This window comes from Malaclemys terrapin, chromosome 4, assembly GCF_027887155.1.
Source record: "Malaclemys terrapin pileata isolate rMalTer1 chromosome 4, rMalTer1.hap1, whole genome shotgun sequence".
Taxonomy (NCBI): Eukaryota; Metazoa; Chordata; order Testudines; family Emydidae; genus Malaclemys; species Malaclemys terrapin.
Window position 1 is genome coordinate 91,521,004 of NC_071508.1, and position 14,036 is coordinate 91,535,039.

A 14,036-nucleotide genomic window follows, 5' to 3' on the forward strand; every position below is an offset into this window, starting at 1 on the left:
CAGTTCTATACTCAGATGAGTAGTTTCACTGAGTTCAATGAAAATATTCATGTAAGGGGTGCAGAATCAGGCCCATGGTTCACACAACTCCCTGACCATGTGTTTCATACATTTTAAGGACAGAGGCACAGTTATCTAGTAACCTCCATAACACAAGCCATAGAATTGCAGAATTTCATTAGAAAAGTCACAGATTATGGTAAATGGGCTTTAGCAAGTAGAATTTTCTGTTGATGGGAACAGATGGGATTTGATTCTCAGTTATTATGAATCCAGAAAAGCAACTCTTAAAGCCCCACACAACCATTGGCAATCTGCACAATGAAATGTAGACATGTTTTTACATGAAAAATAATCACAATTAGATCATGATTTCCTGATCACTCCCCTTCCCCATATCATTTGAGGGTTCCCATAGCTAGTATCTAAATAAGCTTACAAACACTGATATTTTATGGCACAATTTGTATTCTGAATTCTCAGAGCATTACACACAGCCACTGAACACAGTGAATTAAAACTCAAAGTATTGTTGTCTCATAAGGAATGGGAGTCATGGGCTGATGATTACATTGTTACTGCAGAGCTGGTTTTGCCTCATTATTTTGCCAGTTATCAGACAGATCTGTGGCTACAGCTTTGCATGTTCTCTAAAGCAGTGGTTTTCAAACTTTTTTTTTGGTGACCCAGTTGAAGAAAATTGTTGATGCCCGCAACCCAATGGAGCTGGGGATGAGGGGTTAAGGTGTGGGAGGGAGCTCTGGTCTGGGGGTGAAGGCTCTGGGGTGGAGCCAGGCATGAGGGGTTTGGAGTGCAGGAGGGGGCTCCAGGTTTGAGTGGGGCTCAGGGCTGGGAACTGGGGCACAGGCTTACCTCCAGCGAGTCCCAGTGAGTGGTGCAGCTGGGAAGCAGAGACAGGCTTCCCACCTGTCCTGGCACCGCAGACTGCGCTGCATGCTGGAAGTGGCCAGCAGCAGGTCCGGCTCTTAGGTGGAGGTGCACAATCGGCTCCACGTGGCTCTTGCCCGCAGGCACCACCGCCGCCTCCCCCCACAAGTTCCCATTAGCCGATTACCAGCCAATGGGAGTGCGGAGCCGGTGCTCGGGCAGCACATGGAGTACCCATGCCCCCCTCCCTGCCTAGGAGCCGGACCTGCTGCTGGCCACTTCTGGGGCACAGCGCGGTGTTGGGACAGGTAGGGAGTAGCCTGCCTTAGCCGGGCAGCACCTCCAATGGGACTTAACAGCCCGGTCAGCGGTGCTGACCAGAGCCGCTGCGACCCACTGACTTACATTCCGTGACCCAGTACTGGGTTGCGACCCACAGTTTGAAAACCACTGCTCTAAAGAGTCTAGCAAATGGAAAGGAACACACATGGTTTACATTTTTGAGGTTTCCAAAACCTGCAGTGGCTCCACTAAAATTCTGCCTTCCTTGAGGCATCTGAGGCTAAGCATGAAGGCTTTGAAATATTGTCAACAAGCTCTCTCCTGTCAAGCCAAAAAAAGATAGCCATTTGGCCTGGAATTTCACTGAACGACTGCATGATACCATCTCCAAAGGCAAGCAAGACAAATATCCTCTGACAGACATTTGTTGAGGATAATTTAATGTTTAGTAGTTCTGACTCAAGCATATTTGTACTCCAGGCAGACGCATATAACTCAGTCACATCAGAAAGGTTTATGACTGAGTCCCCAGTCTCAGCTACACCAGTGTCACAGCTTTTGTGAGAGAATCTAGAAGTTGATAGTAGCTGTACTTCAGGTCATATTCCATGTCATACCAATAATTCACTGAGGAGACAAGAGATAGGAAAATTGTTATAGTCTGGTGTTAGAAATGCCTTATGGCCATATTCATATGCTGCTTTAGAAGGTAATGCAGGCACTCATTTTTCAAAACTGGATGAACTTTAAAAGAATTCCAGCTCTGACTAGAGCCAAGCATAATGCAGGCAGGCAGTGAGTCAGCATCTGTTACATAGCTCTCCCAATGCACCTCAATCCTAACTCATATTAACCCCCAAAATGCCAGTCCTGGGACTTTCCTGAGCAGACTTGCAAAACATTTAGAAACAGAAAATGTGTGCTGTGATCTAGGCCAAGAATACAAATTCATTTTAATTTATGACCTACTCTAGATTTGAACCTCTCTCTCCCCCCAGTGTTTAAATTTTGCCTCTTAATTAAAATGAAAATTAATGGGTCTTTTTACCATGCTATGGCAAGTACTAAAATGCCTCCAATATCTGCAAGCAGTGTTGTATCTTTGCTTTCATAACTGGGTTGATGTTATTCAACACTCATCTGTTACATATTTTTTCTCTGCATGGAAGGAGTTGCTCTGGCTATGGGAGAACAAATACAGTAAAGCCCTTCCTTGCATCCTGCAATACAGACAGTAATGGTATAGGCGTATAAGAGGAGAAAGGTTTGCAAGTCTGGAGCTCTCCAAGGGGAGAGGTGGGAGGGGGGCGGGAGGGAGAGACACATGATATCTTATGAGCAGAGGAAGGGATTTTTGTTAAAGGCAGAGACAACAAGTAACTTGTATATTTGTTTGGTTTTCTTTTATGCATTAAAGACTCATTTTTACTGGTCTGATAATAACAGACACTTAAAACCCAAACTTCCTTGTGCAGTTTCTTTGCCTATGGTGTGGAGTCAGTCAATTTGCAGCCACCAATCAAATAACCTGCTTAGCTCTCTCTAACAAAACAAACTACTACAGGGGTGACTGTGTTGTGGCTCTCTCTGCAGCCTCAAAGACTAGTGGATTTTTCCTACCTTCTTCACCCATTTCACTACATTCTTTAGCAATTCTATACAAGATATGGTCAGAACAGTATTTGCAAGGAGGTAACACTATAGTCACATGCCAAGATAGCTAACTCTACCAGAGATGAAGAAGAAAAGACTATGTGAAAGTGCCCTTGTACCCAACCATGTTTTGCTGGAGAAAATGGACTATGCCATCATGGACTGAAAATATGTTTTTTCCTAACAGCTCTTCTTACCTGCTATACAACCATGTGACTGCTGAACATGATGAAACCAGAGGGAAGGGAGGTACAACATCTCACCAGCTTTCACTGTGCACCGCAAAGGCCTTGCCTGGGCATACTCTGGGTATTGTTCAAGATCTGGATTTAAAGGATCCAGCGGAATCCATGGCACCTGCAAGGAGAAGAGTATGTTGTACATGTGGCATTTAACAAGATATAAAATGTTAGGGTCCCCCTGAAAATGGAGTTAATAAACAAAAACATTCATTTATTGAGCTTGTAAATAAAATGTACTAGAAAATATACAGTTGTAAATCCTGTAAAATCCACTTTACCATATTACAAGAATGCTCCTTTCTATAAGACATGGTGATGGAGCCTTACATTTACCAAGTACTAACTGCAGACTCTGTGGACACTGTTTTGGGCATAGGAAAAGGGATCTGATTGTTTGTGACAGAGGTTACATGGCAGGGAATGGACCTGGGATAGAAAATGGACAGGGGGAAAATGGCGTACTTGAAGGATTGCTGAATGAAGACAGACATAGTTAGCCTATTGGTAGGAAGTATGAAGGCCAACAAAAGCAGAAGATAAGTTGAGCTTGGGTAACCTACAATTGTTTGGGTGATACACATATGCCAAAATCGAGGAAAGAAGTGGGACCACTAAACACTGAGGATGGGGTGGAGATTAAAGATAATCTAGGCATGGCCCAACTCTTAATTGAATACTGTGCCTCAAATTGTATAAGGGAAACGAGGAGCTTAGGGGTAGTGCCAGAGTAGCTAATAGAAACAAGGATATGGAAGTAGAAATTACCACATCTGTGGTGGAAGTTAAACTCAATCAGCTTAATGGGACCAAATCAGGGGGCTCAGATAACCTCCATTCAAGAATATTAAAGGAACTGACATGAAATTGTAGGCCCAATGACAAGTAATTTTAATGAATATGTAAGTTCGGGCCTAGTATCCTATGACTGGAGAATAGGTAATATATCACTTATTTTTAAGAAAGTTTCCCCGATCAGTCTTTTCCCCTACAGGCCTTTTAGTTGGACCTGAGTTGAATGCAAGGTCTTGGAACAAATTTTGAAAGATAGTAGTAAAGGACACAGAGGTAAACAGTAATTGGGATAAAATACATCATGGTTTTACAAAAGGTAGATCGTGCCAGACCAACCTGATCTCTTTCTTTGAGAAAATAACTGATTTTCTAGCCAAAGGAAATGCAGATCTAATCTTTGTGGATTTCAGTAAGGCATTTGATACAGTTCTACATGGGAAATTATTAGTTAAAGTATTAGAAAATGGGGATTAATAGGAGAACTGAAAGGTGGATAAGGAATTGGTTAAAGGGGAGACAACAATGGGCCATAATGAAAGGTGAACTGGTCCAGCTGGAGGGAGATTACTAGTGGAGTTCCCCAGGGATCAGTCTTCGGACCAATCTTATTTAACATTTTTATTAATGACTTTGGCACAAAAAGTGTGCGTGCCCGAATAAAATTTGCAGATGACACAAAGTTGGGAGGTATTGCCAATATGGAGGAGGACCAGAATATCATACAAGAAAATCTGGAGGACCTTCAAAATGGGAATAATAGAAATGGGATGAAATTTAATAGTGCAAAATGAAAGATCATGTGCTGAGAGCCTACCATCATAAATTTTTGCTATAAGCTTGGGATGTATCAGTTGGAAATGACAGAGAAGAAAGAACTAGGTGTATTGGTGGATCACAGGATGATTGTGAACCACCAGTGCGATGTAATTGTGAAAAAAGGCTAATGCAATCATAGGATGCATCAAGCGAGGTATTTCCAGTAGAGACAGGAAGCGTTACTGCTATTATACAAGGCACTGGTGAGACCTCATCTAGAATTGTGTGTGCAATGTGGGTCTCCCATGTTTAGGAAAGATGATTTCAAACTGAAACAGGTACAGAGAAGGGCTACTAGGATGATCAGAGACATGGAAAGCCTATCTTATGAGAGGAGACTCAAGGAGCTTGGCTTGTTTAGCCTAACCAAATAAAGGCGGAGGGGAGATTGATTGCTCTCTACATCACAAGGATAACTCCTCTGCCTCCCCGGTATTTAAGTGCCAGTGTTGACACAAGAACAAATGATATAAACTGGTCATCAACAAGTTTAGGCTTGAAATTAAATGAAGGTTTCTAACCATCAGAGGAGTGAAGTTCTGGAACAGCCTTACAAAGGGAACAGTAAGAGACAAAAATAAACTTAACTAGCTTCAAGACTGAGCTTAATAAATGTATGGAGGGGATGGTATGATGAGATGGGCCACATGCCATTGTAGGCAATCTGCAACTGCTATTAGGAAAAATCCCCAATGGCTGGAAACGGGGCACTAGATGGAGAGGGCTCTGAGTTACTACAGAGAATTCTTCCCAGGGGACTGGTTGGTGGGTCTTGCTGACATACTCAAGAGTTCAAATGACTGCCATATTTGGGGTCGGGAAGGAATTTCCCCCCCAGCTCAGATTGGCAAAGACCCTGGAGGGTTTTCGCCTTCCTCTGCAGCATGGGACATCACAGGTCACTTGGTGATTTAAACAAGAGTAAATAGTGGATTCTCTGTAATTTGAAGTCTTTAAATCATCATTTGACGACTTTACTAACTCAGCCAGAGGTTATGGTTCTATTACAGGATGGGGTTGGTGAAATTCTGTGGCCTGTGATGTGTAGGAGGTCAGACTACATGATCACAATAGTGCCTTTTGGCCTTAAAAATCTATGATTTTAGAATAACTGCATAATTTTATAACTGCAATCTTTATCCCTTCTTATCTTCCTTTCCGTCATGTCTAAAATTGAATTGTAAGTTTTCTGTACTTATTAGCCTGCATTATCATGATATCTAAACACCTCCTAATCTTTAACATATTTTCCCTCAACATTTCTGTGTATTACTGAAGTATTACTATTCTCATTTTACAGCTGAAGAACTGAGATGCAAAGAGGCTGAGTGACTTGCCCACGGCCACACAGAATGTCTATGATAGAACAGGAAACTGACCCAAGCCCCCCCAATCCCAGGCTAACACCCTAAGCACTGGGCCATACTTCTCTTTGGGATAGGGACCTAGTATTTGTATATGTTTTGTATGGTGCCTCCTTTCGATCATTCTGACCAAATAATAATTACTACTATGAAGAAAACATGTTTTGTTTATAAAGATAACTACTATGTTTTATGGCACCAGAAGATATTTTTCTAGGATGAAATTCACCCCTCTGCAGAGAGCCAACACAAGGTATGCACAGCAGAGAAATTCCCCCCGATGAGCTAAATTCCTTTATCTGGTATTATGTAAAAAGACTTGTAATGGATCTGTTTGTGTTCAGCGCACAGAAGACATTATTTTGAAAGGCTATTCCTTTAATAGCTATTGATTTCAATGGTTCCCAGTATGCAGTTAAAGAGTCATCTTAGAAACAGGACATACTCAAATAATAACCACAAAAACTTGCAAGGGGTCACAGGGTATGGTGTAATACCTGAAACTACTTTTGTCAATTAAAAAAAAATTAGTCAAGTTGATGGTGTTCTTTTAATACAAAGATGTCCTAAGTACCTTGTCTGCAGCCTTCTCATCCACAACCTGAAACGAACCATCTTCTGATATGCAATATGTTGCAGGAAGGTAGAGTTCTGAAAGTGTAGAGCACGGAAAGGGTTAAATGGCATTAATCTTAATAATAAATACAGAGTCTTAGGATAGGTCTACACTTACCTCCGGGTTCGGCAGTAAGCAATCGATCTTCTGGGATCGATTTATCGCGTCTTATCTAGACGCGATAAATTGATCCCGGATTGATCCCAGACGTGCTCGCCGTCGACGCCGGTACTCCAGCTCGGCGAGAGGAGTACGCGGCATCGACGGGGGAGCCTGCCTGCCGCGTCTGGACCCGCGGTAAGTTCGAACTAAGGTACTTCGAATTCAGCTACGTTATTAACGTAGCTGAATTTGCGTACCTTAGTTCGAAGTGGGGGGTTAGTGTGGACCAGGCCTTAGTGACATAGTACATGACACTTTCACAGATGGACGCAAATATTAAGACACCATCAAACAACCACCATTTCCAGTTTTCTTTCCTCTGCTTCCTTCTTCCCTTTGTTCATTCCGTGACCACAAGTCCTCCAATTTCTGTCCTCTCTATTACCAGCTCTGCACTCCATCACAACGTTCACCAATGCCTACCTTTTCTTGGGCTCTGTCCTCTCTTCCTTCAAATGAATTAATTTTTTCCTTTTCCTCAACACACACATGCCACTTACTCTCGAGCCTACTTTGTTCCAATTACCATCCCATTTTCAAGTCACAATTTCTCCCCTATCTTACCCAGCACTCTATTATCTGTCCTTTCTGCTTTGGTCATTCTACCAAGAGAGCTCTCATTTAAGTTCTTAATGACTTGTGGCTAACCTTTCACTTCTAATTTTATCTTATTTGGCTTATCAGCCATTTTAGAAAACCTGGGCTGCTCTTCTTTCATTGCTTCTACACATGTGGTTTTCTAACTCTGCACTCCAATGGTTCTTTTACTGATCTTTAGATATCATGATCTGCCTTGCAACACAGATTAAGAAACTTCAGCAAAGTCTTAGCTCCAACAGGTTTTATAAAAGTGCAAGTTTCAAATAATACCAGAGCAATATTAGAACAATGATAATATATAAAAATAACACACACGAACTGATCTTAGTCTTACATTAGGGTTATAAATCTAAAAGCTCAAAAGTCAGGGAGTTAAAAAAAATTAAGGTTCTTGTGAACAGGTTCACATAGTCCATCTTGTATAGCATTTTTTGTATACCTTTAACATAAATATTAATATTAATGTGCACTTGTAAAAGTAACAGAAATAGGAAATAAAAGCTATAGGTATTGTGGTCAAGCTAATGTTACTATAAGAACCTTATTTTGTTCTTTGTTAGATTTCAGCATTTACATTTGTAACTTTAATATTTCATTAATGTACACATTTGTATTTAATTTCCCTGCTTTTTTCCAGAAAGAAAGAGAATCAGCAGGAGGAATCAAGAACTACAGGGCATGAGGATCCTGCAAGCTTCACTGCAGATGAGATATTTTAATCATTCTAAAGCTGGAGGAATTCCAGGCAGTCCGACACTTAAGAGCATAGAGCCAGGTGCTAGATTCTCAGCTGGTATAAATCAGAGCAACTACACTGAAGTCAATAATTTATACCAGCGGAGGATCCAGCCCCAGGAATAGAAATCTATTACCAAATACTTACTGTGCGGAGTAGTAGATATCTCTATTCACATTGCAAAATGTAACACTGAAAAAATTATCAGAACATTATTCCTGTCTCTACCTTTAATTATTTTAGTCACTTCTCTCTATACATATACACACACAAACACTCTAAAGCATGTACCGTAGGGGATGAAGGGGCGGTCACTTGGTGGATGCAGCAGAAAATGTTTCTCGCCAGAAATCACACAGTACAAGTTCTCGTAGTGATCTTTATGTACTAGGATTGAGAAAGAAGAAAAGCACCACATCACAAACTCTTGATCACAAACTGTAGCAAACTGAAAGTGACAACTCTTATTGGCAGTGGTAGGCTGCTTCTTCCTCTTGGGCCAGAGGAGAAAGAAGTAATAATGAAATAATATTTCATAAGCATGCAGCACTTTTTATCCAAAAGGATTCCAAATCACTTCACCAGCAACATACAGAGAGCACCACAGAAAAACAGTCACTTCTGGGGCGGAATCTGGCAAGCAACCTGCACAGAAACACATTGAACAAGTTTGAGGGCAGGCAGGAATTTTGGCTAGTGCCTCCTCTTATGAACATGTCCTGAGATCTTCAATGTCCAAGGAGAGCAGACATTACCTCAGTTTTTAAAGTCTCATCCAAAATACCCCCATACAGAGCAAAATGCAAGGTTCTCAATCTACCTCAGAAGAATAAAGGGTTGAGTCAACCATTCCGGGAACTGAAACTGATTCCAGAGAGTAAATGTATTTCAAACTTGATGACGACACCACTAAACCATCCATTTCTGCTCCGCTCTAAACTCAAAATCTCACAGAAAAAAGAGATGGCTAGGACAAAAACAGAGAAAAACAGGAGGCGCCATACCACCTCAGACCAGTGATCTACCAAGTCCAATATCCAATGTACTGTATGGGAGTTACTAATAAACTTCAGAAGAAGAGGAAAACACCCCTAATGTTATTAATTGTGCAAATTAATTTTACTAGGGAAGGAGAATCCTGACACTTATAGCAATTAGTCTGAACTATTAAGCACGAGACTGAAATTTTATTGCTTTACTTTAAACCAAGGTCCAAGATTTAAAGGGCAGAAATCTTCAGTATTCCACCTGAAACAATAAGCCAGATGCACATACAGATACATCAGCCAAGTGCTGGGACAAGGTGGGTAGGAAGAAAGATCATTACATATGAAGACCTATCCATTAGGAGTCCACAAAGAGACCCACCCCCTTGCCCCTCAAAACAAGTATGTCAAAATCTGAGCTGAGGGCACATACAAGACCTGACAGCATCATATGCTACGCACAGGATGTCACAGCAGCAGACTCGCCAAGCCAGAAATTCACAGCATCGGGCTTCTTTCCTGCAAGGGGAGGAAGAGGAAGTAATTTTCAACAGAAAATTTCAATATTATGTTTAAAGAGCCGCAGATGAAGATTTTTCTGCCAACTCAGTTTGTTTATATTCTCCACGCACCTCAGTAAATATGTCAGCCTTGATTGCTAATAGCTAATAATTATGAGCTCCTTCTAGACTGAAGGCTGTCGCAGTGACCCATTGTACTAACTGATGGAGCATTATTCATCCCCAAGGCTGTGCTTATGACCTTCAGTTCACAATTTCTGGAGACCTGTGTCCCCAATACATAGCTCAAATCACAAACTAGCATTTCATGTACCAAAACCCCAAAGGGGTCAGGAGAACCACATTAAAAGGAATGAATTATGCTCTAGAAATAAAGTCAGCTGTAACGAATAATCCTTTACTACCATAAGCAAGCACCTTCAACTGCACAACAAGGGGCAGAAAGGTAATATTAAAGCAGTACTCTAGAGTACGGTCTATAATAGGCTTTAAAAAAATTCCCCTTTTGCTATCAGTTTAGCTCCACAGGTGGTAGCAACGTCATGAGCAGTAGTGTAGACAGGTCCCCAGGAAGCCACCAACATTTTTGCCACTTGTGGATGAAAATGAGGTATATTAATACAATGGCACAGTTTCACACTCTATGAACCCAGTAGGCAAGCAAGCTGTTTTGGAGTCCTCCAATCCAAAGGGCAAGGTTAGGCTATTTTACTAGCTCCCTCCTTCCTGAGTTGACAAATAAACATATAAACATCACAGAAGTTTAAAGTGCTATACAAGTATTCACTGATTGCAGGGGGTGTTTACCAAGTGCCTCACTCATCCACGGTACTTCAGGCTCCACATCACCTAAAAGTTCAGGGAACTCCTCAGTCAGGTTTGAACACTGTTTCTGCACATAGAACACACTTGGAGAGATCACTTTCTTCTCCACAATGTCCAGGAAGTTGCTGAAAAGCATGTGCCGCTCCTCTGGCATGACAAACCGGTCCTGATAAACAGCATCGGCATAACCATTTGGTGTCACTGCCACACTCACCATCTTGGAGCCTGCTACCTTCCTGCAAAATATATCTGAGGTTCAGAGCCAATTGAGGAATCTACAAACATATACTTTAGATAGATTTTTAAAATCACATTTTGCTGTGTGGATGCACCGAGAAATCCTCTCTCTTTGACATAAAAGTTTCAATCACTGAATTATTTCATGTCCACACCCAGTTGTTGTTTTTTTTTAAATAATCATAATTAATGCCACCAGGGATTAATCATAATTAATGCCACCAAGCAATGCTGCCAAACCTACAGCCACAGAAAAACCACCCCAATCAGAATAGGATGAAATGCCAGCATGTTTCTGCTCATGCGCCACAGTCACAAGGTGTGCAGCATGGCCTGCTTTGTGCTGAATGAGCGCTGTAGTGAAAATCTGAGTCTGCTGGGGAATCAAGACATCACTATCTATTGCAGCCCTGACTGGGGCACTCTGCATGTTCCTCCTGTTTAACAAGCCTCCAAACACTATTTTCCTCTCTCTCTGCCCCCTCCGCTCCCCCACAAGTTCTGGCACACAAAACCAAATCTCCCATAGCCTTTAATGGAACTAAGTACAGTACAGTAGTTGGGGGAAGAAAGTAACTTCTGAATTTTGGGCGCTGCAGCTGGGATGCCCAATAGAAGTCTTCACACAGGATCCCAGGTTCATTTGAGCCAGTCTTATCAATAATTTAAAAAAACCAAAACAACAAGAAGCTCTCTTCTGATGGTTTGTAATGTTCAGCTGAGCTACTGCCTAGCTTCAAAGCGGATTCCTACCTGAGATAAGTTAACGTCCACTTCTTCAGAGCTGGCCAGTGATCAAAGGCATTCCGAATTATACATGGCTTGTTTGGACACACCCATTCCCGATAAAATTCCAGCGGAGACAGAAGGCTATCTAGGTATGGCACTGATTCCATCAGTCCCAACTCTGCCCAGACAAAGAAAAAAATCAATCTTACGGAAGTCTTGAAAGCAGTTCAGACCACTTTAAACCATCTCTACACTGTTCTAATCAGTTTTAAAACACGTTAGAAAGTTTCCCCAGTGTAGACAGGACCATGGAGACTATACATCCCTACATGCAGTGCTCCAGCTTAGAACTGGTCACGCTGTATGCTGGAACCTGTAGTCTCCAGGTGTCAAAACCCTACATATTGATGAGGTGGTCTCCACTGTCAGATTCCTCATATGCAAAGCCACACAACAGGTTGAAACAAGTTGTGGTCAATCAGTTGCTGTGATTCATCTCCCATGTGACAATACTTCATATAGATAAAAGACCATGTGAAGCTGAAAGAAGGAAACAGCACCAATGGTATCAAAAGGGGTAGCCATGTTAGTCTGGATCTGTAAAAGCAGCAAAGAGTCCTGTGGCACCTTATAGACTAACAGACGTATGTATGCATCCGAAGAAGTGGGTATTCACCCACGAAAGCTCATGCTCCTATACGTCTGTTAGTCTATAAGATGCCACAGGACTCTTTGCTGCTTTTACAGCACCAATAGTGGGGCTCATACAACAAAGGTGCCTAGAGATAGCCTCACCTTCTGAAACATTCAGCACCTCTAATCAGGCAACTTTCATTTAGGTGCCTAAATGTAATGTAGAGACCTGCCTTTAAGGCCATTTTCCAAATTGGGTGCCCAAATATCATTACTGTCTACACAAATAAATATATAATACATGCTCTGCTGTCAAATAAATCTTTAGTTATGTTTTTTTTTAATTTAGAGATTACACTAAATCAAAAGCAGAACATAGGAGAACCATCTCTAAACAATGTTTTTCAAAGTTCCCCACATGGTGCCATTGGATCTTTAGCAGGGTCCTGCAACAGATTTTTTAACAGTTAGATTTGTGCACTGCTTTGCTTCTCTACGACATATGACAAAGGCCCCAAAGGTGTTTTTCCCCCCCTTTCTTTTCTGCTAAGTTTATACTTTTGGTAGCATCAGGAATGTAAAGTCTGGCCTTCCCTGATCTTGCTGCAAGACTTCGGGGGGGCTCGGAGAGGTTTATTATTGGCTCTCACACCTTCACTAACGGGTCAGGGGGTGTCCATAGAATCACAGGGCCGCAACGGTCACCAAATCCGAGTCTTTCTGCAAAGTGTTCACTGGGCACTGCGGCGAAGGGAGGGTGACGGACACCCAACCCCCCCCCGCGCGCGTTGGGCTGCTCCCCTCCCCTACTAGCGCTCCACAGCCCGCCCCTCAATCCCCCGCGAGGCGAGGCGAGGCACGGCACGGGCACGCCCCTCCCCCTTTGCAGGGGGCCCCGGGATGGCGGGGCCGAGCCACCAGAGAGCTCCCAGCCCCCCTCCGGCCGGTGGCAGCCGATCAGGGCCCGGCTCGCTCGCGCTCACCCCGGGCCTCCGCCGGGAACGCCACCAGGCACCTTCGCACCGCCCGCAGCGCTGCTGCCTCCCCTTCCCCACCCGCACCGGCCATCCCTGAGCAGCCGCGGCCGCCAGCCGGCCGTACTGACGTCAGCTGTGACGCACCTCGACGCAACGTGCCACTCGGCGGTTACTGAGCATGCTCAGTAACATCTGCTGAAGCCGCTGCCCTCGCTCTGCTCTTACTGGGGATTCCACGTGCTTAAGGGGGCAGGGTCTGCGCAGGATCAACAGAGTGCACGCGCGAGTCAAACAGCTGGCGGCAGGTGAAGGACCGGGGCCAAGGGGCAGGTGCTGGGTTTGGGGATGGGCTGCCAGGCGCGGGCAGAGGGGATAGAGTTACCCCAGCTGGGGTGAGCCCTCTGCCCTGGTTGCAAAAGGAGGGCGCATCTCAGCACCCGTTTCCCAGGCTGTGTTGTTAAGGTGCAGCCTCCTGCCTCGGATTGAGCTGCTAAGGGAGAGCGGCCATACCCCTAAAAATTATAATTATCACTCATGGTTGTACTAGTGTTTAAACGAAGTCCCCTCGCAGTTCATATATCCGCATAAAGCCCCGCAGGAGTTCACAGAGCTGAGCTATTGTTCTGCTTGCCTGAACCGAACGGCCTTGTCCTCGTAATCCACCACACACTGTGGTTTCACTTATTTACTTTTTCAAATGTTGTTTTTATTGCCGCCTCTTAGCACTTCATTTACCTTTGTTAACATTGTGAAGAGGGATGTCATTGTGCTATTTAACATTTTTGATAGCAACTAATCATTGAAAATATTAATAGATGCTTGAGAATAGCCTCAGCAATTACAGCCCATAGTGTTTCTACTATAATGCTGCCTGGTTATATTGCTATATTAGTTTTTAATTCTAAGACTAAAGTTTGGGGGGAAGTTTCTTGTACACAAATTTATTCTTTGGGATCATATGACATCAAGGCTGACTG

The 14,036-nt window shown here is 43.1% G+C and overlaps 1 protein-coding gene across 2 annotated transcripts; it reads right to left on the reverse strand.

The window, feature by feature from the left end:
• Positions 1–457: 457 nt before the first annotated feature.
• JMJD7 (jumonji domain containing 7) lies at positions 458–13,161 on the reverse strand. 2 transcript variants are annotated; one of them, XM_054025387.1, is made up of 8 exons: positions 13,066–13,161; positions 11,474–11,627; positions 10,466–10,719; positions 9,600–9,656; positions 8,443–8,538; positions 6,612–6,688; positions 3,021–3,180; positions 458–1,797 (listed from the first exon to the last, which is right to left on the reverse strand). In XM_054025387.1, exons 1-8 carry the CDS (start codon positions 13,148–13,150, stop codon positions 1,709–1,711), a joined length of 972 nt encoding a protein of 323 aa, XP_053881362.1. In that variant the 5' UTR covers positions 13,151–13,161; the 3' UTR covers positions 458–1,708. The 2 variants fall into 2 exon arrangements, with proteins under 2 accessions (XP_053881362.1, XP_053881363.1); XM_054025388.1 differs by lacking the exon at positions 13,066–13,161 and adding an exon at positions 12,735–12,828 and having other exon boundaries at positions 459–1,797.
• Positions 13,162–14,036: the final 875 nt, after the last annotated feature.

What these genes read in the sequence shown, in the direction of transcription:
- JMJD7 (XM_054025387.1), bottom strand. Translation starts at nt 13,150, where the DNA reads ATGGCCGGTGCGGGTGGGGAAGGGGAGGCAGCAGCGCTGCGGGCGGTG. An exon ending in GTCTGCTGCTGTGACATCCT is followed by an intron (nt 8,539 to 9,599) that starts GTGCGTAGCATA and finishes TCTCAATCCTAG; the next exon opens with TACATAAAGATCACTACGAG. An exon ending in GTCACATGGTTGTATAGCAG is followed by an intron (nt 1,798 to 3,020) that starts GTAAGAAGAGCT and finishes TTGTCTCCTCAG; the next exon opens with TGAATTATTGGTATGACATG.